Source organism: Pleurodeles waltl, chromosome 2_2, assembly GCF_031143425.1.
Source record: "Pleurodeles waltl isolate 20211129_DDA chromosome 2_2, aPleWal1.hap1.20221129, whole genome shotgun sequence".
Lineage (NCBI taxonomy): Eukaryota > Metazoa > Chordata > Amphibia > Caudata > Salamandridae > Pleurodeles > Pleurodeles waltl.
This window is the reverse complement of record NC_090439.1, coordinates 865,362,577-865,387,732: the sequence shown is the minus strand read 5'-3', so window position 1 is coordinate 865,387,732 and position 25,156 is coordinate 865,362,577. Positions and strand designations below refer to the sequence as shown.

The 25,156-nt window shown below is 41.0% G+C and overlaps 1 protein-coding gene across 2 annotated transcripts in view; it reads right to left on the bottom strand.

Moving 5' to 3' along the window:
- Positions 1-12,123: 12,123 nt before the first annotated feature.
- The window catches only part of CPQ (carboxypeptidase Q), a 1,788,882-nt gene continuing 1,775,849 nt past the window's right edge, over positions 12,124-25,156 (bottom strand). For both annotated transcript variants that reach the window (XM_069220517.1, XM_069220518.1), the window contains exon 8: positions 12,124-12,650. In XM_069220517.1, the coding sequence (XP_069076618.1) occupies positions 12,490-12,650 (161 nt within the window). In that variant the 3' untranslated portion in view covers positions 12,124-12,489. The remainder of the gene's footprint in view (positions 12,651-25,156) is intronic.

Here is a 25,156-nt window from a genome sequence, read left to right as displayed (position 1 = left end):
TGTTTATAATTCATTTCACAGTATATTTTGTCAGGAAAGACAGAGTTGTTGTTTGTGTTTTGGGGGAGGTGTGTGGTATCTTTAGATGTTGTCATAATAGAATGTAAAGCTTAGCCTAGAATTGTATGATGTAATAGAATCCTGCAGGTCAGTTGCATGCAGCCGTTTTGGATGGGATCTTTCCTGTATTTCTAGAGACGTGAATAAAACCAGAAAACCCTTTACAGGTGAGTTTGTACTTGATTACAATCTCTCTGATGAACAATGGTGTAACTGCTATTTACAGACAGGTCAGATATCCTCCAGTATTAGGTTTAGAATCATTCACATCAAGCTCCTCAGAGGGCATACTATACTTCTGTCAGACTGCGTCCCTTTGGACTTATACCTGACCGCCCTCGTGTCCGATGTGGGGTAGATGGCACAGACTTTTTACACCTGGCATGGTCTTGTGGGTCGGTACATTCCTACTGGCTGGAGGTGCAAGAGGCCCTTTCCCTTAGGTAGAGAAAAATGTATCACTGACTCCTATTATGACTTTTCTGGAGTATATTAAGGACTTATCTACATCCCGCAGGCGGTATGTCACACTGCCTCTATTGCTTGCCAAGAGACGGGTCACTTGTCGCAGCAGAGGAGGGCGGGCACCTAAATTCAAAGATTGGATCAGAGATTCAATACACTGTAATGAACAATTAATGTTATATGCTGACCTTCTACATATTCCCTTGTGTCCCAGATATATCTGGCTCCCTCTCTAAACCTATCTACAGAGACAGCTCGTGTACTTTTAAATACTACCTGACGGGATAGCCTGTTTCAATGCACACATATAGAGGCTTCCGGTCAGCCCTTTTCATCCATTGGTCTGTCAAAGTTTTATTCAGGTTTGGTTCCTCCCACCACAGCAAACATCATGGGATAGTGGTTAAGCCTACTTCAGCCATTGTCTCTCTTCATTGTGCTTGTACACATTTGTACATTTGCCGTGAAAGTAGCCCACCTCAGTGTCAGGGCAGGTGGACCAATCTCTGCTTCCATTTTGGCCTTCATTTTTTTATTTTTTTATTCTTGCAATGGCTATACCTTTTACTTAATTATTTGCAAACATATGACTTCCACCTTTAGACAGTGGTATTTTATTTGTTACTACTTTAAAATTCATGATGCCTATTGCATACATACACAAAAAATGTGCATTCTTGCCCAGTTCAAAACTATTGGGTTTGCTGATGCTTGTTTAAATTAATTTCAAGGAGGGGGGAAATTATTCCTTTGGAATTTAGTTGCAAGTCGAAATGATTGTGTGACAAATGTGCCAGGTAAACATTAATTACGATTAATTATGATTATTGAAATCATCACTTAATATGAGGAAAAAGTAAGTCCGTTGCGGAGGTGGTGGAGGACTGGCAGCCACTGAGTCAGTACTTTCTAACCTTGTATGGTAGGGGCTACATCTTCAAGCTTCGTGGACTTAACACCATCACTGATCCATTGTGGGATGGCGTCTAACAGCTTTCACCTGATATTACGTATGCATGTCATCAAAGCAATTTAGAATAGCAGATTTTCATTCGAAGGTGCCATAAGTATAACAAACTCATCCAGAAACGCCAAAACGGTGCTTACCTTAATAGTATATTGTAACGTGTGACAGTGTAATATCACCTGCCCAGGAGTCATGCAAGAAAGGGACAGCGGGTAAACACATACAAAACGTTACATCTGTCCCACTGAACTTCACACACGTCAATATATCATTTATATATCACAATATACATCATTTCATAGACCTCAATTTAAATAAATATATTTAACGTTGGAGGGGTGAAGTTGAGGTCAAGCTGGATGCTGTTCTGATTGACCACTGGGTGTAGCCATGTAGAGGTTTCTGTCAGTCCCGAATACTTACCGCATCCTGAAGTGCTACAGCCCTTGTCTCGCCGGCGTCATTTGATTGGGGGTTGATAAAGGCCAAAATAATATTGTATATTACTATCAATTGGCTCCTCATTTGAAGCTACTTCTTAGACGATATCAAAGAACTTTGGTATATTCTGCCATAGCAGCGGCTTAGATAGTCTAATATATATATTTTGAAGAATTCATCTTTAAACATTGTGAGTGCGAAAATGGCAAAAGTATGTCGTGAGATGTCTTGATTATTTTAACGACACCCAAACCTTTTTTTGTGTTTCCCATGGGTTTGCATTCTTTTAGAGACTCGAGTTTTGTGTGTGATATGGCTATGGTGTTTGGGCCTGCTGAATAAGTCCAGAAGCTGTGGATTTGCGACTTCATCTACTCGACATATCTACATGTCTCATGATAAGCATTATCAGGAGGAATGGCAATGCCAACCTGGGCATGTTTGATCTTCAGTCACGTATGTTGACTATCAACCTGCATATGTATCAGTGGTGTTGTTTGGCAACTGTTTTGTCAAAGTCTGTTGGTGCGCCATTATGGGCCCTCGTAGTTTACCCAGCAGGACCAGGGAGCGAGTATATACGATAGTACCCAAATACTTACTGGTAAGCTTTATTAAACTTCTTGTACATCTCTTTTTCTTTCCAGACTTCATATATTAACTAATCCGCCTAGATTACTATCACATTTTGACAAGCTTGGGCAGGTGTTGTACGGAATGTCGGCCTATATGTGCTCTGCCCGGAGGCGGAGAGTGCGACACAGGAGGAAGAGTGAGGCGATTCCGGGGTCTCTGTGACTGTAGGGATGTGGGGGTCACTCTCGAGCTTTAAGGAATTAGATGAGGAAACGTTGACCTCAGTCTAATGAAGATTACTAGTAAAGAATTAGGACTTCAATCAATGCCCCCTTCCACAAGTTGAGGGTACCGCCAGAATACGAGAGGTCATCAAAATGAGACCAAATGACCCCAGGAGACAGTCAAAATTGATACCTTGAACAGGTCTTGCTTTGTGTTAGCAATAAGTGTCACCCAAAAATGTGTAATTATCATTGTAAATGGTATTTATATAGCGCTTACTACACCTGACGAGGCATTGAAGGGCTTTGTGGCAAGTATCACGCTACTTCTGAACCCAAGATTAGAGGTTAGTAGATTAGTCCATTGTTTAGGTTGAGCATAGCAGAGAGCAAGCGCTGCTTTTCTAAAGTCTTGGTATCTATGTGGGCTTTCTTTCACTCCCACCTTACACCCATCACGTTCACTCGTTCATGGGTTTACCTTTCAAAAATCCTTTGTTATCATTGGTAAATGCTTTACGTTTGTCCCTCCTTGGGGCGGTTTTGTTACCCACTTGTCCCGTTACATGGATAATTGCATGTCTTCCGATATGTTTGACTGCAAGCGAACTTCTTTTTCCTTTTGTGTGTTTTTTTCGTGAACACACTCATGGCAGCCATAGCGCTTTGAATCGGCTCGCTTATTCAACAATTTTACTATTCATTTTCAATTTAAGTGGCAAGAAAAGTCCAGTTAGGCAGTTTATAAATGTAGCCATCATGTGTGTTAGTTGCATATAAGTTTGTAGAGCTATCTGTCCTATCAGCCGTCTAGTTGCTATACGGTCAGTTGAGAGCATGTATTGTTCCTAAACGTCAATTGGTTCAATAATGCCTGGTTGTGGCTATTTTAAAGAGAGTCATAACCACTTTATTTATTATAGTGTAAAAGACGCACATGAACTCAAACTGAAAATTAAACAGTAACCCGCTGCCTGGAAGATAAATGGCTGCTGCTAGCGACTCTGTTACTCACACTGGCATGTGTCTATAGTAACCCGTCACTGTGTCTGAATTTGATCTGCGTCAGAGAATTTGTCCTTTTTGGCACTTGATTGTTAAGGCTATGTGAGATAAGGAAGCCACAGAGAAGCATCGATAATGTGGATTTTATCACTCTGGCAGGGGCCGGGCCTGTTTGAGTACAATGCGAGTACAGACCTCTACAGGTAGCTCTTCCACAACCAGACCAGGTACAGATAAACCTTAAAAAAATATATTAACGACAAAAGAGTTCCACGAGGGTTGAGAATTGTCATCTTCCCCTCTTTTGATGATCTATCATCTCAACATCTACAGGAATGGGAACAATTGCTATTTGAAGCCTCAAAAGGCATGATGAATATATTGATCCAACATGCCGGACAGAAAAGAGAAAAGCTATTGAAGGAAATACAAGAATTGGAAATAGAGATAAGCAATTTGAATCTTCCCGAAGTAAAGGAAAAGAATGATAAGATATTAAAAGAGGTCCTGGACAAACATCAAGCATATATTAGAGATAGAAAGATGACAAAAATAAAAAGAGATGAGAGAGACTATAAGGAAGGATGCATTTATACTTTTGCTAGGAGATTTGATGGCATCTCAATGAAATCATCAACAAATGAGACAAATTTGAATAGACAAGTCTCAGAGAGTGAGTCTGAGGTTTCAATAACATCTACAGATCAGGAAAGGGAAATACCAAGTGACAGCTCAAGTCTAGCCTCAGATACTAGTATTGGTGTCCCTTCTGGTTTTTTACAGGAGGCCAAAAGGTACAGACTAGGCAACAGGAGAAAGTTTTCTCCAACGGTACAACCAAATTTAAAAGAACCCGAAGAGGGAAAAGAAAGAGGAGCGGTAGGGTCCAACAAGGGAATGGGAATGCAAACCAGAGCTTCCAAAAACAGATACCCACAAACCTAGATCAATCACACTCTCAAGATGGATATGGAGAGGGTAATAGTGCATGTAATGGTGACATTTCAATTGTTAATTTGTCCAACTATGTTCTATCTAGTGATCAAATAAAAGTATTAAGCAAAGGTCTAGGATTTTGTCTGACAAAGTCATTGTAATATGACACAAGTACAGATTGACTTATACAAATTTTCCAGGCAATTGAAGCTGAAAAAATATTTTGCAGAAAAAGATAAGAATGTATATCAAGGAGGACTAGAGACATCACCCAGTACAAATACCATAAGGGATATTGAGGATATTCAAGTCTTACTCTCACTTAACAACATGGACTATGAGACTAGGGACACACAACAAGTCTTAAGTGATTTGAACATCAGACAAGATTTGACACTGAGTAGTGGGTTTAAACCAAAATCTACTTTTACACCTTTATTGGCTAGCGATAATGCCATTGACATCTTCCAAAGGTTGGTTGTGGAGGATTTGAATAAGCTTGAAAAAAAGATCGAGGGGGGTGGATCACATATCTCCTTTAATATAAGTAAAAATGAGAAAATGGCCTTGAAAAATCTAAGTGACAACCAGGATATAATAGTGAAGGAAGCAGACAAGGGAGGTAATATAGTCATCCTGAATAGAGTGGACTATATTAATGAAATAAATCGACAACTGACTGACAAGTCTTCATACATAGAATTAAAAACTAATCCCTTGTCTAAAATTGTGCAAGATTTAGAGACTTTACTACACAATTGGTTAGAACAATGCCTAATCTCTGATGCAGAATTTAAATATATCTTCAATGCTTATCCAAAGGCACCTTGCATTTACACACTTCCTAAAATTCATAAACATAAGACGACACCACCAGGAAGACCCATCATATCTGGTTTAAGCTCGCCTACTGAGACATTATCTAAGTATATTGACAGCTTTTTACAACCTTTTGTCAAGAATCTCCCCTCATATTTGCAGGACACACGCGATGTTCTGACCAAATTAGAAGACATCATATGGTCTCCAGAAATGTCTTGGGTAACCTTGGATGTGAGTTCCCTCTATACCTGTATACCGAAAAATAGGGGTCTGGAAGTTATTTGTCATTTTTTGGCAAATAGATCGGCCTCTTATTTGGAACATACCAACATGATAGTAGACATGATTCGGTTTATACTCGAAAATAATGTGTTCATTCATGAAGGGAAATGGTATAGGCAGGCACAGGGAGTGGCGATGGGTTCACATTTCTCGCCCTCCTATGCAAACCTATACATGGGACTTTTTGAAAAAACACATCTGTGGCTAAATGGTCCATCTGACTTAACGGAGCATATATTTTTTTGGGGAAGGTACATTGATGATGTACTAATGATCTGGACTGGTGATGAACCACAATTGATGAGACTTATTCACCATATTAATAACAATGATTTCAATATACAAATGACACACGAATATAATAAGGATCGAATCAATTTCCTAGATTTGGAAATATTTGTAGAAAATAATTGCGTACATTCTAACTTACATCGGAAATCAACTGCTTGTAATGCCTTGCTACATGCCAATAGTTCCCATCCCACCACACAGATTAATGCCATTCCTTTTGGGGAAATGGTTCGAGTGAAGAGGAATTGTAGTGATAACAGACTTTGTGAGATAGAGTTGGACAAACTAGAAAATAGATTCATTCAGAGAGGTTACTCTAATCACGTCTTGAAGAGTGCAAGAAAAAAAGTAAATAAGTTACCAAGATCATCACTGTTGATAAACAAGGGAAAAAAGAATATTCCATCCACAAGACCGTTATCCTTTTGTACCTCTTTTAGTCAAAACAGCCAGGATATTTATAAGATCTTGTTTAAACATTGGAATGTCCTACATACTGACAACACTCTAAAACACATATTACCCATCAAGCCTCATATGGTACACAACAAAGGTACCACCATTAAGAATTTAATATGTAAAAGTTTCTTACCACCGCAAAAAGAAAAATCATCAATTTGGTTACCTGAAAAACCTATGGGCTTTTTCAATTGCAGCAGATGTAATATATGCCAATTGGCGTTACATAAGATCTTCTCTTTTCAGTTTAATGGTAGTAAAGTATACAAGATCCAAGATTTCATTAACTGTAATACTAAATATGTGGTTTATGTGTTGATATGTGTATGTACCAAGATCTATGTAGGAAGCACTATTCGGCCACTAAAGGAAAGAATCCAGGAACATGTACGGGCCCTGAGAAATAATGATTCAATTTCTCCAGTAGTACGTCACATGATGAAGGAACATTCGACAACGGAGGTCCCGATGCTAAAATATATGGGCATCAGCCAGACAAGAGCACATCCGAGAGGGGGTAATCGGGAGCTAGAGCTCAGAAGAAATGAGTCAAAATGGATACTGAGATTGAAAAGTATACAACTGGGCATGCATTTAGATCATGAAATGCATTACTTTTTATGACTCCATTTGCTGCCGAAATATGTTATAAGAACTGTTAATACTATGCACTGGTATCTAATGTTATCATTTCTTCAGCTGAAAAAGAATCTGAGTTAATTGATCACATAACAAAGCATGACACACAAATGGTTTGCATGCTATATGCTCGTATTTACTAAATAACATATTTGTTACTGAAAAATTCTAGGTACTAACATCACTTTATATTAAGTCCATTGGTGATAAGGTGAATTTTTGTTATCCTATGATTTAGCCTAGAAGATGTATTAAAACAAAAATAGTCAAGCATACTTAGTTTTCCACTACAGCAAAATAGGCAGACAACCTTCTCCAAATGGTGCTCATGATATATGGGGCATAACAGTCGGTTATCCATTCAAAATTAAATGTGTCACATCAGAGGCTTGAGTAACTAGGCAAGGGTGTTCTGCATTGAATTCTGAATGCTCAGTGTATTCTTAAATGCAAATTAGGTTTCAGCAATCAAATGTCGGGAGCCACATACAACTTGCACTTACAACGTAGATACGATATCCAACGTCAAATTATATCTTGATTATTAAGCAAATATAAAACAATGCCATCAAAGAAAAGATTAAGTCCTTGCCAAGGACATAACAGAATGTGAATTGGGCCTTGTGGCTGTGGGCTTTCTGTTTATTGGTATTTTTGAATGAGACACATGGATTTCAAAGATGACGTACGCCGTCAAAGCTGTGGTGAACTAATACTCCGAAATAGTCAAGAGATAGGAAATCACTGTCGATGGATAAGCTTAATTCTTCCTTTATCTTGGCCTATATATCAAATTAATTAGTATATCGGAAACATTTGTCTCCCAATTATGAAATATATATAAAATAATGTTAGGAATGTAAGGATCAAGTCTTTTATGGGACGCTATAATGCGTCAATTTTTTCATGTAGTTTTAAGTTTTCCCTTAATCGGCATTTCCGAATCGGGACAACATACAATTCAAAGATGGCGGACAGGATTAACTCCACGGTGCACCAATATTTCGGAGGAGTCACGAGACAGGAAGCGATTCTCGAGGGATGAGTCCTACCTCTCTTTTTCCTCGACTCACAGAACTTATCTGTGCGAGCATCGGAGATAATTGGTTTTGCGGTTTCGGCACGAGAAGACGCTTTTCCCCAATGGGATTGCCCACACTAAGGTAGGATTCGACCGCACAGCGGCCAAGAGAATGTGAAGCTTTTCTGCATGGATGAGTCCATGATACACTAAACGCATCGGCTAATTGAGACTCACAGAGACATTTGGTAACATTTGGCGTTTTCTTTAGAGGTTATCTCTTTTACTTATGGAAACGCATTAATCTAATGCCATCGAGATTATCAAACCCTTTTCTTACTTTTTAAATATTTTATAGAACAAACAGTGTTTGGATTTTAAAGCGACCTGTTTAAAATACATGTCATCTTTTGCCAGGTTAGAAAATTACGTTTCATTGTGAATTCTTCCACTGGAAACGAAATAAGTACAGGTTGGTCTAATTCATATGTGGATATTCGTTATTAGACATTGCGGGTGCTTTGATAAGGTTATGAGATACTGCTTTGGTTACTTTACAGATGTGTAGCACCACAGTACCCGACTGGACAAACAGATTTTGAAAAGTTTATACCAAATGCGAAGGGATGAGGTACAAAAATTCATTTCCCTCGAAGATGAATATTAGAAATATCATTGGGTTAGATTTAATAGGCTGGTTTCCACATTTACTTAGGCTACACAGATTGGTTTTGAGGTTTGGTATATTTTGGTATAATGGTTCGATGTTCACACGATCCATAGTTTTTAGATTTTTGACACGCTTGTGGTGATTTTTATGAAACCTGGTTTAATAGCATGCTTTTTAGGCAATGATTGGTATTTGAATAGGACATTAAGTTGCAGTAAGTACCTTCACAATTTATTTTGTCAGCCTTGAGAAAGTCCCTTTAGGGACGAAACACGTGTCGGCTGAATTTGGTTCGGATTCTGCAGCGAATTGTTTCACATTGGACGGCTGAATTTGTTTCGGTTTCTGCAGCGAATTGTTGCACATTGGATACTAAGAAACTGCATTGCTTCAAGTCAACATATGGGACAATATACACCCTTGTCACGGACTATTTGGACTTGGGTGTCTTTTGACTTTTAAGTCTCTGGAGTTCAATGATATGGACTTTACAGACGAGCTGTGTCAAACTTGTGACATTTATTTCTTTAATTTTCTGTTGTCATTTTTTATTATTAGTTTTATTTGTATAGATGTGTTTCTGTTTGTATTAAATGTGAATTTCAAATAGTGTAGCCAATATGTAGAATTTATTATGTATTTGAACTGTACCATGGTTGTCTATTGAAGTCTAAATAGAATCAAAGAACTCAGGGTTTCAATTATTATTAGAAGTAAATCAATAATAGTGTGCTCCATTCTTCCTTTTGATTACAGATAAACCTTGACCACTATACATCTCAGTACTCCCACTTAAACTTGCTGTCCATTCTTTGTCCGGTGTGCACATTGCTCAGGAATTGTCACACAGCAGACAATGGGTAAATAAAAAGGATAGAACCCACATTGTAAACTTTGGTCAGGACAGATTTCCCTCTGAATACAGCTGAAATGAGCAGTTCGCAGCCACCCACACTTTTACATACAGCTTTGTGGTGCCAGACCCGTGCATCTATGATATCTGAATCCTGGCTCCGGCACTCACCTCGCTCTGTCGGACTGGCAGACTCAGTTTGACCCACAAACGCACTGCTTAGTGCTGCCTCTCTCAGGTTAGCCACGTACAAACTCCAAACACACTCCTGCTTGCCTATCGCAGAAAACGCTGTGCATAGTGACCGTTGCAGCATGACTAGTGGAGCCATTACCACTCTTAGTCTAACGTATTTGTAGACACTGCCCTGCCTATGTACTCACTTGCCTATGTAACCTGATTGACATGAACACTGCCCGCTGTAGTCTGACCCATACACTCTGTGCCCACTGCCGGTTACTCCTCCTACTAAACACAATGCCCAGGGTATTTGTCACATCGACACATTGACCAGTGCTGCATAGCTCAACACTGCTCAGGGCAGCCAGTCCAGTACTCCCATCGTATGCACAGTTTCGTCTTCAGTCTGCCTGCCCCAGATATACATTGCCCTCTGCGTCTTGACCCTTCTACGTAGAATCTTATGCAGTTTGACTATGCACACAAGCTGCCCTGTATAGCTTACTTCCTGTATCCTCACTATCGTCTGCAGACAGCCTTATGCCTTTGCCTCTTACTGCTAAGGATACCCTCCCCCATCCATACTCTGCCCCTGCAACATACCCTCTTTGCATACTTTGCATATGTTGTTCTATTTTGCTTACCAAATATTTACAATAAGCTGTGTAGACTACCTAGCACACGTTAGATAGTGCCATTGCCAATTTTATCCTGGCATATGTATTAACTATGCTATAACCAGCCTACCACATACAGTAAACTGTGCATCGTGCTCCGTGTCCAGGCACTGAACGCAAAGTACTGTGCAACCTACCCCGTGTACACGAGTTGTACCCAGTGGCATCGGCTGTGTGTTCAAACTATGACCAGTGTACATACAAATTGCTTAGTGCCTAGACTATGAAACACACACCTATGCAGACTATGCAGTCTACACAAGCGCACTGCATGTTCAATGTCCTGTACAACAATTGCATGGATATTGTCTACTCGCAAATGCACGACATGCACTGTACAGCCGTAGGGCACTACTATTCAGTTTGTATAAGCTGTGTGCACGCAATTCAAACTCTGCACCAGAATCCTCTTTTTTATGCTTTCATTGCACAAGCTCTTCCATGAATGAAGCCCAGTCACAGTCTGTACACGCAGGTAGCAGCTATTTTCAAATTCCTTTTCATTGTTCAACTTATCATGCAACAGGCCTATGTGGGTTGCTGTGGCACCTGGTGTAAACCACTAGAATCTAAACACATAGGTAAAAGACATTGTCATTTACAATGCCAATAGTTCTAACTCTCACAAATGCGAGACCTATTGCATTGTAAATGCTTGTTTTCTCCATAAACATGCACAGTATTTGCAAGTGAGAAATACAGTTTGACCCTCACTTGTGTACAATTTTATGCAGACACATCTTAAGGATTTTGGGGGCAGGGCCAAATGTATTTTGGGGACTGTGTTCGGGAACAGCTTTGGATTTATGATCCAATTGCCACTCTTTCATATCCTCTTTGACGAGGTCACTGACAGTACACAGTAACATTGTCCATTTTCTAAATGTTTCCATCTAATATTCAGGGACTGTACCACCTGTTTTTAATAGTGTAATACAGCAGCACCTCACTAATATTGTTGCAAGTAGTCTATGTGGCCCCCTCCCATTTTCCAAATGTAAGGTCCTGTTTCTATCTGAGGAAACCTTTTTATGGATGTTGCATAGTAATGAAAAACATAAACACAAAAATTTTCTGCAGAATGTTTGTAATATACTCCCACACATTACCGGTATTAAAAGACATTAAAGAAAGACATGTTTAATAATCATTCAAGATCATCATGAAATGAACGTCTGAAGAACAGGGGCTATCGAAGTCCCCTAAAAGGTTGGGCCAGCACCCACTTTGCCCAAGCCTTAAAACGTCTCTGACTTTAGTTGACCGAGGGGTCTCAAAGACTTTGTGATTCTTCAAGTCTTGCGTTGAAGCCATGGTGATCACCAGAGCTGGTGCCCCTGGAAGCTGAGCATCGGCACTTTATAATAGTCTGAATCAATATCAAATTGTTGAAAATGGCAGATAACTTCTAAGACCTGCAAAAAATGCTGACAAGAATAAACTTCACCGGTACAAAAGACAAACTTGGCTATATTTTTTCTTGTGTAAGAAAGCAAAGAGCAAAAAGAATATGGAAAATGCCAAGTAACATTCTTGTAAAGTTGAGACTAAAATATAAAATGGTGCCAAAGTACGTTTATTCAGATTTAATTCTTGTGAGACTTAATTTCGCTTAACCGCAGTCATTCCTAAGCACTTCACTGCAGAATATTAATAAAGGTGCCACAAAGCAAAATATGTTTCTTTGTTTTCTTCATAGATCATGAATGTCCGTTATGTAAGCAAAAAAAAGAAGGTACAGAGCAATGTACTTATACATAAAACTATTACTCGGCCATGTCGAGAATCATAACAGAAAACATAGCGATTGTTATGGTTTAAAAGAAAGCGAGAATATTCCAGGATTTCCCAGCTGCTGCTCAGATACATCTGAGCATTCTTGGTCTGCGTGAAGGGTGAACGTCTTCTTCCTCGATGCTCATTACCTTGGCAACATCTCTTCCATATCTGCTATTACATAGGAGACGACAGTCCACACAGCAGCGCAGAGATTCATCATGCTGGGGTCTTGGACTGTCATCGTGTCTCCCTGAGAGTGATGGAACCAGAAGTACTTACTGTAGTCATCCAGCAAACTGGCACCTGCCAAGAAAAAAAGGCCATGTGTGAGGTTGAAGCTGCACTGTATTAGTTATATTTATAAATGCTTGGGTACAGATCACTGTTCTTCCTCTACAAGACTGAGGGCCTGATTTAGAGTTTGGCAGACAGAGTAGTTTCCATCGGGATGGAAGAGGATGTTACCATCTTCCCAGTACTTCACTCACCAAATTTACAAATGACGTACCCTGCTGCATTCTCTGTGCATTGAAAGGATCCTTCATTACAGTATATCACATCTTTTCAATGTACTAAAAGTTCGATGTTTGGCTGCTGTTGGTTTGTACATCAAACTATTGACATTGCTTTGTTTTTTAAAAACAAACCCTCAATGTGGGATTTTGTTTTTGAGGGCCAGATGTAGGTAGCATTTTGCATGGTGCAAACTGCGAAAATCGCAGTTTGCGCCACGCAAAATGCGCATCGCGATGCTAATTCCCATTTTGCAAGTTGGTACCGACTCGCAAAATGGGAATGCGACTTGCAAATAGGAAGGGGTGTCCCCTTCCTATTTGCGACTCGCACCGCAATGCTAAATTGCTTTGAGACCACGAACGCGGTCGCAAAGCAATTCACAGTTACCACCAGTGTCACACTGGTGGTAACCCATTCACAAAAGGGAAGGGGTCCCCTTTGGACCCCTTCCCCTTTGTAAATGTTGCCAGAAATGTTTTTTCGGAGCAGGCAGTGGTCCAATGGACCACTGCCTAGGACCACTGCCTACTCTGAAAAAACGAAACCAAATGGTTTTGTTATTTTTTTTGTATTGCAACTCGTTTTCCTTTAAGGAAAACGGGCTGCAATACAAAAAAAAAAAAAACAGCTTTATTTAAAAAGCAGTCACAGACATGGAGGTCTGCTGTCTCCAGCAGGCCACCATCCCTGTGAGTGCAGGGAATCGCTATGGGGTCGCAAAATGCGACCCACCTCATTAATATTAATGAGGTGGGTCTTTGCGACACCATAGCGATTCGCAGACGGTGTCTGAGACACCGTTCTGCATCCGAATTTGCGATTCGGAAATTGCGAGTCGCACTGACTCGCAATTTCCAAATCGCAAATTCAGAGATTGCTACATCTGGCCCTGAGAAACAAAAAAACTAATGACACCCACATCCTTTGAATTTTCTTCCATGGTGTGGGTGTTATTTTTATTTTTTGCCTCTCCATCACTGACAGGTTTTTTCTTGTGATAACGGACAAGAAAAAAAGGCATTACACCATCAACGCTAAATATGCTGGACAGTGTAATTTCCTTCCTCCTCCGGGCCTTATTCCATCAGGAGGTTGGAGAAAGTATTCCTTCAAGGAGTAAATTGTGGCTCCACTGACGGAATACTTTAGGTACGCCCATCTCTAAATGAGGAGGGCAGACTGAGGGTTTGTCTGGTTGTGTACTTTGTGGTTTTGGGATGGAGTGCCCCATCAGTTTTAAACATACAGATTATACAATGTAAAACCTTGTCAAAAATGGTACAGTGCATACAGTTTAAAGTGTAATGGAAATTCTGTTTTGGAAACAATTTGAGAGGGTTCCATGAATGTAAGCAACCAAATTTCTCAACAGACTTTAACAGTTTCCAAGCAACCAGAATTCCTTAACCTTGCTCCCAGTGACTACCTGAAAGTATATACTTACATGTTTAGCGGATTTTATTGCATAAAAGTCTCTGGTTTCAAAACCGTTATTTCACAATGATGTTATATTTGTGAACTTCTAGTTATGATTTGAGACACTGGGTTAAGGAAGGCTTAGTTTCCATTATATTTATTTTAGCTAACTAGTCCATCATGATTACACTGCTTAGCTTCAATAGTCCTATTTATTTAATCAGCATCATCCTCTTCAAAGGTACACAAAACCTGAACATTCTAATTGCAACCATGGATCACTGTTAAATTTACCAAATAGGCAGCATATTTAATTGTAAGACTAGAGGCTCCGATTATGCTTTACTTGCTTGCTTTAATTGTTAGAGCAGCCAGAGAAGCATAAACATAAAGAAAAGACATCAACACATGTCATGTAAAGAGTTAAAAAAAAACTACACTACCCAGAAACCAAACTAGCAGACTAAGGCCCATATTTATATTTTTTAGCGCCGCATTTGCGCCATTTTTTTACACAAAAGCGGCACAATCTTACAAGTTACAACTTGTAACTTTGTGCTGCTTTTGCATCAAAAAACGGCATAAATTCAGCGCTAAAAAAATATAAATATGGGCCTAAAAGTTTAAAATGCAGGTGTGCAATTAGTCGAACACAACGTCACAGAACTTCATGTTCTCCTCTTTCTGGCGCAGTCAGAGATAATTACTTTTTCGTTAATCAGTTGTTTTATAACCTTGATGTTAGAAAGGGGGTCTCTAGTGGGCAGTGGTCTGCACCCTGTCCAAGTAGAGGCACTCACTCTAGTCAGGGTAAGGGAGCCACACAGCTAACATAAACCATGCTCACCCCCTTGGTAGCTTGGCTCAACCAGCCAGGCTTATCTCAGATGTAATGTGTAAAGTATGTGTACATACACACACACACACACTAACACAGTGAAAACACCACAAAAGTACCCCACACCAGTTTAGAAAAATAGCCAATTTTATCAGAGTAAAACAAGACCAAAATGATAATTTAAAGGTGTAGATGAGTCTTAGTCGATAGGAATAAACGGTTGTATCTTTTCAGTACAAAGTACCTGGGATGCATTGAAAACAAAGATGATGCGGGCCGCAGGGGAGGTGAGGCACCGAAAAGGCAAAGCAATGCGTTGGTTTCTTAATGTGCGGAGGAGATGATGTGTTGATTCTTTCCTCGCAAGTGAGGTGATGTGTCAGTTCCTTACTGGTAGGGGAGGTGATGCATTGATTCTTTCCTTGCAGGGAAGACAATGCGTCTATTACCTGACACGCAGCCTCGGTTTCTTACTATGGTGCGAGGTCGATGAGAAATTGACACCTAGGGACGATACGTGGAAAATCCAGATGCGCTGTGATGATGGAACTGTAGTGAAACAGGTGCTGCATCGATTCTGCAGGTGCTGCGTTGAGTTTGCAACCGCAAGACAGGTGCTTCAATATATTTTTCAGCCACAGCATGTCGATGCATGGATTTTCTCCTTCAGGTTACAAGCTTACACCACTAGGGTCCCATGGACTGGAGTTGGCACCACTTGGCAAGTCAGTACTCTCAGCAGAAGAGCCCAGGCACCGGTAGATGAAGTCTTTGATGTCCCTGAGACTTCTTAACAGGAGGCAAGCTCAGTTCAAGCCCTTGGAGAACCTTGGAAAGCAGGTTGTAGGCAGCAAAATCCAGTATTTTCACTGCCAGGACAGAAGCAGCAAGCAGCAGGCCAGCACAACAAAGCAACAATCAGAGTGGCTGTCCCTCCTATAGCATCCAGCTCTTCGTCCTGGCAGAATGTCCTCAGTCTAGAAGTTTTCTAATTTGGTGGTGTCAGAGGTCCAGTACATATACCCATTTCTGTCTCTGAAGTAAGAAAACTTCAAAGAGAAGTCTTTGTAGTGCACAAGACGCTGCCTTTTCCTGCCCTGACACACTCCAAGGGGTTGGAGACTGCTTTGTGTGAGGACAGGCACTGTTCCGCAAGTGTCAGCTCCTCCCACCATTGTAGCTGAGGTAGACCCATCAGGAAATGCAGGGCACACCTCAGCTCCCTTTGTGTGACTACCTAGAGTGAATTCACAAACAGCCCAACTGTCATCCGGACCCAGACTTGTATCTCACAGACAGACAGATGCACAGAATGGTTAAGCAAGAAAATGCCCACTTTCTAAAAGTGGCATTTTCAAACCTACAATTCAAAAACCAACTTCACCAAAAGTTGTATTTTTAAATTGTGATTTCAGAGACCCCAAGCTCCACATCTCTATCTGCTCTCAATGAAAAATTACACTTAAAACATATTTCACGGCAATCCCCATGTTACCCTATTGGAGAACTAGTCCTCGCATTAGTGAAAACCAAATTTAACAGTATTTCATTATCAGAACATGTAAAACACACCAGTACATGACCTACCTTTTAAATACACTGCCACATAGGACTGCCTTTGGCCTACTTTTGGGGTGACCTACATGTGCAAAAGGGAAGGTTTGGGCCTTACAAGTGGGTGCACTTGCTAGGTCAAAATGGCACTCTGAAATTGCCTACCCAGACACTGCAGTGGCAGGTCTGAGACAAATTTACAAGGCTACTCATATGGGTGGCACAATTAGTGCTGCAGGCCCACTAGTATCATTTGATTTACAGGTCCTGGGCACACATGGTGTACTATACTAATGACTCACTAGTAAATCAAATATGACAATCATGTATAAACCAATCACCAATACAATTTAGACAGAGAGCACTTACATTTTAGCACTGGTCAGCAGTGGTAAAGTGCTCAGAGTCCGAAAGCCAGTAAAAACTAATTTCAGCAAAGGATCAAAAACAGGTGGTCAGAAGCAAAAAGAGAAAGGAAACCACGGCAAGAGCTCACAGGTCTAACACTTGGCAGTTAGCTACATTTATATTTCTGCATTGGACAGCTGCTAATATTTGTCTCCACTTACCCACTTTCATTCTGGCTTTTCGCATACCTGCCATGTTTTTTCAAAAGAATGCAGTGGGTCAGCTTGGACTGCCGTACACTCAATGCAGGTCTCTTTGTCCTAATGTGCGGTGATAGCAGTTGCTTCTGTGGTACGTCCTCCTATTCCTGTCAAGATGTCAAGCGTGTTCTTTCTACCTTTGAAGCAGCATTAAGCCATTTGCTTTTTCATTACTTACTTACTGACAAAGAGACATTGGTTGCCTGACAGCAGTGTTAGTTCTTTAGGTTTGCATTAAAAGGTTATTGGTTCAAATGTAGGCTGGTATATCAGTGATTTTTTTTTACATATACATTAAAGTTATGTCTCACGCACGCAAGCACACACACACATATATATATGTATATATGTATATATATATATATATCTACATCTATTCACTAAAAAAACAAAGCTTACTGGGAAGTTATAGTTAGGTTTACATGTTGCACATACAAAACCATAGAAATTCAGCAGCTATAGTTATACTTAAAGTTATACTTATGTTAAGAAACTATAATTCATGCCTAAAGTTACTTACCAGCATGAGATATAGATTCCTCAGATAAATATAACTTTAATTGCTGAATTTCTATGGTTTTGTGTGTGTAAAATGTAAACTTAAGTAGAACGTCCCTGTAACCTTTGGTCGTTTCAGTGAATGTATGTTTTTTTTTTTTAACATAAGGTAATGTGTAACTACCATACCTTAATGGAACAAAGGTCGTGCGCGGCAGAGGTTGGCCGCAGGACATGGCCACAGGTCAGGCCCTGCAGCCAACCCCCCGCATGCACCCAACCCCTCACCATGTACAGCCTTTGTTTTTGTGCGGTGGAAGTTGCCCACAAGAACTGGCTGCAGGCCAGGCCCTTCAGCCAACCACCCTGCATGCACCCAGTCCCACTGTTTTTTTTTATTGTACTTTGGAGCCGTGGAACAATTGTAAAGTTACAGTGGGAGATGCAATGGCTTGCATAGGTAAAAAAAAATGTAGGGCAATTTCTTGCCCATGAGGGGTCCCTCAGGGACCCCTCCATTTGTCCAATGGGGTCAGGATACCTATATCCTGATGCTTTATATCATTTTTCTCTCCTGCCCCCTCAAACCAATGATGTTTCATCTCAGATCTTTTGTTACATTTGTTTTCATCTATTTGGACATATTGTCACCGTGCACAAAACAGGTCAATTCTTCTATAATAAGAAGTTTTTTTCAAGGTCTCCTTCATCACCAGGCTCTTCGCCGCCTACACGTTCAACATGCCAGACAAGGTCTTCGGTATGCATACTAGAAATACTTCATTAAGATTTAGAAATAAAGGAAGAAGCCTTCTTGTAGTTGCATCATCTTGATATCTTTAACAGCAGAGCCATTCTCAATTCTTAGAATCCAATGCAAGCTTGTCAGACATACAGAGTGTGCTTCTTAGCGCAGCAGATGTCTGTTCACTAGAACCTTGGCTTCCTAACAACATTCAACGTGCTGTTATCATCCTTCTTGACAGGAACCTTCTCTTCCAATTCCATATAAACACATTATTAAATGGACAGAATTCTATATTAAATTCCTTTGTGGCATCACATCATTCATATTCGATGAAGAATTCAAACAAGTGTGCCAATCGTTTGCCGGTTGAGATTAGACTATGGAATATTGAATCTAAATTTTACTTCCTTAAAAACTGCACTACATTGCCACTGGAACAATAAAGTATGGCCAAAAATTCAGATCTTCCTAGATGTGCTCCCTATTAAAGCAAGGGACACTATTAAACTGGCTAACTTCATCCATAAAACTCACTTGGAGACTCCTAAGGAAGAAACTATCCAAAGGAAATTAAGCACTCTTATGCGTGAATGCCCAGTCTGCAGAGAGAAAATTAACCTCTTTTCTTCAAACTGTGGAACTATATGCTGCCCGCTATTGGAACTAGCATCTCCTGCGAGAGCTTCAAAAGCAAAATCAAAAGGCCAGTATTCCAACAATATCTCCCAATTTTACTGATAGCCCTCACATGAAACAACCTGGAACATATGTACTGATATGACACATTTGTATGAGAGAAATGATGCCTTGAATGGTCTCCTTCAATCAAGAGAGACAATTGTTTTTGTATATTTTGTATAGTTCAATCTGTTACCTCCACATTTACCTTGTGCCTCTATAATTTATATGAGTTTTTGGTGCTGAACATTCTTTTTTTGATATTGGCCTTTATGGGCATCGATTCACTAAGATGTCAGGGGTATCAGAAGTGACATAACATACCCTTTGACTTTTATGGCATCACATGAAGTGACATCCTATGTCCCTTGAGCCAGATCTTTTCCAGGAAGACATGTCGCATGACCCAAACATCACACTCCCATTCTTTTACACCGTCCTACACTCATTCTTATTCAATCTCAAGCACTCTCTTGCATTTACTCGTAATTACAATTCTACTCCGTTTTACTTATTGCCGAGGTTCACTAACTTTTTTGCACTATGTGTCACTTTTGTGACGCAAACCCGGTGAAAGTGTTAGGGTGGGATCTACTATGCAAGGCCAATCCTTATTTGCATTGGATAGGTTGCTAAAGTAACCAAAAATTGTGATATGCATTGTGTTGCATTATTTTGTGTCAAGTGGGAATTCCATGGATGGTGTGTGTGCGCTTCCATGCAACCACCTATAGGTTTTGACGCAAGTTCCTTTCTACAAACTTTGGTAGAGAGGAATTTGTTCCAAAACCGTATGACTGCTCTAGTCAGGTATAACGAGAAGACATGTTTTTATTACTCCTTGTAATTTGCAACTTTGCATGTGTGCTACATTGCACAGCACACACGCAAAGTGGGAAAAGCCTTAAAGCATAATTTTTGCACTGGAATGTTTCCTTTACAGTACAAAACCTATGCTTCAGAGAACTCCTATACACTTGCACTATGGCCAGAGGGTGTGTGCGCTTGCGCTTGGCCACCCAAAGTACAATAGCACACAGGGAGAGAAATAATGCACCACATCCACGCAAATATAGTGAACTATTTCCCTCCTTTTGATGTATGGCAGCACAGCGTCTTTGGTGCAGCGTTGGCTTGTGTCAAAGAATAGTAAATTTGGGCATCAGTCTCACTCACTACCTGTCACTGACTCTCTCTCACACACACATGCTTACTCACACAGACATGCGCCCATATACACACTAGGTTCTCTCATGTAAACACACTGCCACCCGCAAGCACACACACAACATACATTTAAAAATAGTTTGACTTACTACTGCTGCAGCAAAAGGTTCAGTGCCAGCTAAGTGTGTTTCATACTTTATTACAATAATAGTAAATACAAGTATAATATTCACTATAATGTAAAATGTGCTGGAAATGTGGAATGTGGAGGTGCCCCTGTGTTGCTGGCACTGTTGTCTCCACCTCTGAGGCCAGGGTCGTGAATTCAGGGCTAGGGGTCGCAAGGGGCAAGCCTGGGGTCACAGCTGCGACCCCTAGCCATCCCGAAAAGACGTTTATGGGCCTTGGCATTTCATTTGAGTTTTTAAGAAGGTTGAGGCATAGAGTATTTTGTTTCTGGAATCTGAGTGTAAATGTAGAATAATCAAAAGAAAGTGCATGTTCTGGAGTAACACTGAACTAAAGAGACATTGGTGTAGGAACAAAGGTGCTCCTCTGTATGAGCTGCAAGGAATGGTCGTGGGACAGAGTACCCGCTAAATTACAAGGAGGGCTGTCACTACTTGACATGCATCTAATGTTCAGTCAAAGGTATGAAACGAAACAGAGGGGAGATAGTTTCAGAAGTGACGGAAGAAGCCTATGTATTATTATGTACACAGGGTCAGGCTGTGAACATGAGATTTTCAGTACTGAAGAACTCGGAGTAAAGATTGCAGTGGATCAGCAGTGCATTCTTGGGATTTCTGACAGGAGGTTGTCCGTATTTTTCCATATCCAAATAGATGAGAAGAAACTCTGGAATGGGATGTTAGCTCAGGAAAAGAGGGGTGGGGAAGTGGGTTTCCTCATCAAATTATGACCTTTTCGCGGGGGGCTCACTTTCAAGAAACAATGGAAACATTGAAAGGTGCAGTGAGCATGGAAAGCATGGACCTGGGTTAAACAGGTACAGTGATCTTTAAGTTCATGACAAGGCAGTTTAAGTGCCGCCAGGATGAATGTAACTTTTGGTGAGGTGACTGTGCATGTGCGGAAGGGCGAGTTTTCAATGATGCTCATCATATTGCCATCGAGGGAGTGGCGGTCCTGTTCTGGGGACAGGATTATAGAACTATGGCTGTTGGATGCTGGGTAACCGATCTGGTGGAGAATAAGGACCTCTGAAGGTTGACAGCTTTGAAAAGCGAAGCTTGTAGGAATAGGATTTTGAATGATTTCATGTCATTTCTAAAGGTATTTTGTTATTATTGGAGGTCATGTTTCTCTAAGGTATGTGGGTGACAACCCACTTGTTTTCTAACTTATATAGAAGCCATTGAGATATGGAGTGTATGGGAAGACAAGTAGGTTTTCATTCTTCAGTTCTCTTTGTTTTGGGGTTATTGTGTGTGTGAAAGAAACAGCGTATAATAAATTGTGGTTTCGCCTGAAAGCAGGATCGTAGTTGGGATTACAGAGTCCACAAGAGACTAATGTCACGTCAAGAGGAAGTCTGGTGCTCACTGTGGCAGGTGGAGGTGCACTTGTGAGCAAACCCAAATGCTAAGGAAGAGTAAGCATACTGCGATCTAATTTAAATTCTTGGTAAGGGTATAGATTTGGGAGGGTGGGGTAAGGTAATGACAAATTACTGCAGAAAATCATGCCAGTGAAATTGAAATTCGGATAAGGATTGCAGTGCGTTTTGGAAGCTATGATAAGGTAAACTGCTATGGTGTTGTTAGCTGACCAGACTAAAACCACTGAATAAAAAGATGGTTAAAATGATTTTAGAAGCACTGGCAGAATCAGGAAAACTGGAAAGTTGTAACAATACCACTTTTGAGTATGTATGCTATGGTATTTCCATTTGTAAGGGGCACGACCTGAAGTCAATTGTGTGACACCACTTTTTTCAGAGCTCCCAACTGGTCACCCTAAACCACAGCACTTCCGCAGCTGTATCGACCGTTCAAGGGTCCTGGAGGCATGCCAGATGTGACGGGAGACAATGGGACATTGGCATTATTTTGGCAGAACATGTTGCTGGTTCTAACACGGAGTCAACCGAGATGACGTGAAAACAAGATGACGACCTGGACAAACTAAGAGTGTTAATGATTGACAACCCTATTGCCTCAAGAGAAAGTGGACCAGGGATGACATTCAAAGAAGTTCACTCTCTGGGGACCCTGAGTGGGACAAAAAGAGGTGGTCCATAGTGTCTACAGATGTGCCATGCCAACCTGATGGCCACGGGCTGCATGAAAACACAGGCCTCACTGAGCATGAGTGCGGGGAGGCCTAGTGATCATGATTCTACCGCAGCTGATGCTGCATTCCTTCCAGAGTCCAAAGCACTCATCAGAGAGCTGAAGCAGAGAAGGGGCCAAGAGCTTGGGCTGATCAAGAGCCGCGGAAGAGAATGGCTGTGGTACTCAGGTCGGGGGATGACATTACAAACACACAGACAGGCTATAGTTGCAACAATGGCACCACGGGGAGAGACCGCTGTAGCACAACAGGCCCCACTACATGGCCAAGCTGGCACACAGACAAGAACAGAGACACAGGAGCCACACAGACCTAAAGTTTTAATTTGACATTGGACTGAGTGCGGAGGCCTAGCAGTACACAACCCAGCACTTCACTGCACAGTTAATGCCAACCAATGTAAAATCAAATACCCCCAATACGGCAAAATGAAATGGACCATTCCTGCAGGTGCTTATCAGTTTATCCAAAACTAGAATGAACTGAGGCCACAGCACGTTATCACCAACACAGGGCTGTAGGAGGATAAGAGTGCAAGGGGAACTGAAAAACAATTTTATCACCATGTGTAAATGTAAGGCAGCAAAAGACCATACACAGACTGGACAGAATAACATGCCTAGACAAAGGGCCTGAATTGGAACTCGGAGTATATATCACTCAACAAGACTTCAGACCAAAATGTGAACAAACTGGATACTCCATATGCAACCATAAATAAGGCCAATGACTTGTTGGAACATTAAATAAATTCTTTGGCAATCAAACTTGGCTTTCTCAAAGAGGATCAGAAGAAGATGTCAAAGTGTTTTGGCAAAACAGAAGCCACACTAATGGTTCTGCAGGTGACACATGAAGACCTCTGTAAGCAGAAATGGATCTCACCAACGGGGTCTGGTAGCTGGAATAAGTGCCAAAGACTTGGAAGAGCGCCCTAGAGGAATAATGTCTGGGTGATCGAGATTGAGCTTTGCCTGCGGACTGATGAAATTGTGAAATTTCTCCAAGACTGAATAGCCCTGATTCTACATGGTGAAACTGACACACAGGGTACAGGCAAATCCACCACCACCCCGGAGCACCTCCAAGACTGGTAGTGGCAAGAATACTGAATTTCTGCAATCAAGACTGCATACTTCAGCAGGTAAGGGAAAAGGGGTAGTTTGTGATGGACAACAGCATTGATCCTACCAGATCATCTCAGATCATGTACAGCATTTGTGCAGCAACACTGAGTGCCCTTTTAGAAGGTGAAATGGAGGCCAAGGGAAATAGGAGTGAACTATGCACTCCTCTTTCCCGCTACATTGAAGACAGTGGTTGGTAACAAGACCTAATTCTTCACAGGCCCACTTGAGGGATAAGACCGAGTAGAAGCATCTGCTGTGGGTTGAGACAAGTGACTTCCTCCCAATTACGTTTGAGCACCATAACAGCAAAGCCACAGGCATAGTATAGGATCCTACAAATGTTCTACACTCAAAAAAGCACTTCAAGAAAGGGAGTGGTGGCAGGCCTTTGAGACAACAATGCATAGGAGGGCTCCATGGATATGGCATGCAATGAGAGGAACTCTGACCTGGACTTATGACAATCCCCAGTAGGTGAAACCTCAATATTGTTAGTAGCACTAGCAACTGCATGTGATTTGCTCTGACCGTTACCATGAAAAGTTGAAAACAATTAAACAAATTGGGTGTGCCTCCATGTAGAGCTGTTGGGGGCTGAACTGGACTGCATGCATCTATTAAACCCAAATGAAGCTTTGGCAGCTGGCGGGAGCTGTGAGTAAGGAATATATAGGCAACAGCCCCCATTCCTCCCTCACTAGCTCCACTTCTGAATAACAGAAACCAATGCCTCTTTATGAACCTTTTTTCTCTTGTTGATGGATAGGGCACCATTGCCTTTCTGTCATATAGAGATGATGCTAGGGGTTAAATATGATGTTCTGTTGATTGGGCTGTCGCGTAGGCTCTCATTATTCTAATGAGACTACTGGATTTGAGCGGCAGAATCGCCTGCGGTGTGGGAGACTGAGTTTGACCCACTACAGGTGACATCTGTCACCCTAATCCGTGTTTTGCTCCAGCTAACTAGCAGTGCCTCATCTCTACCCAAGGGCAGGGATGATTGGGCAGCTGAGCGCATGACATAACTGGTTTCTCAGGGAAGCCGTGGTCACTCAGGTCTTATCCGTTTCTCTCAGTTACATTAGTCTCATATACACAATGACAAACAGAGGCAGTATAGGTTTCAGTAGTGTTTTTAATGAAGCGCCTGCATCTTAGATAGCAAAGTGTGTGTTGCATTAACCAGGACTATAAAGCATGACAAGATTAAAATTGTGACAAGGAGAGTGAAGCATAGAAATAACGCTACCATATTGTCACTACAGTCAATAGACTAATTCCTACCTAGGCTATAATAGAGCACAGCGTGTTAAGTTCTTATTCTGCCCTTCAGGTTC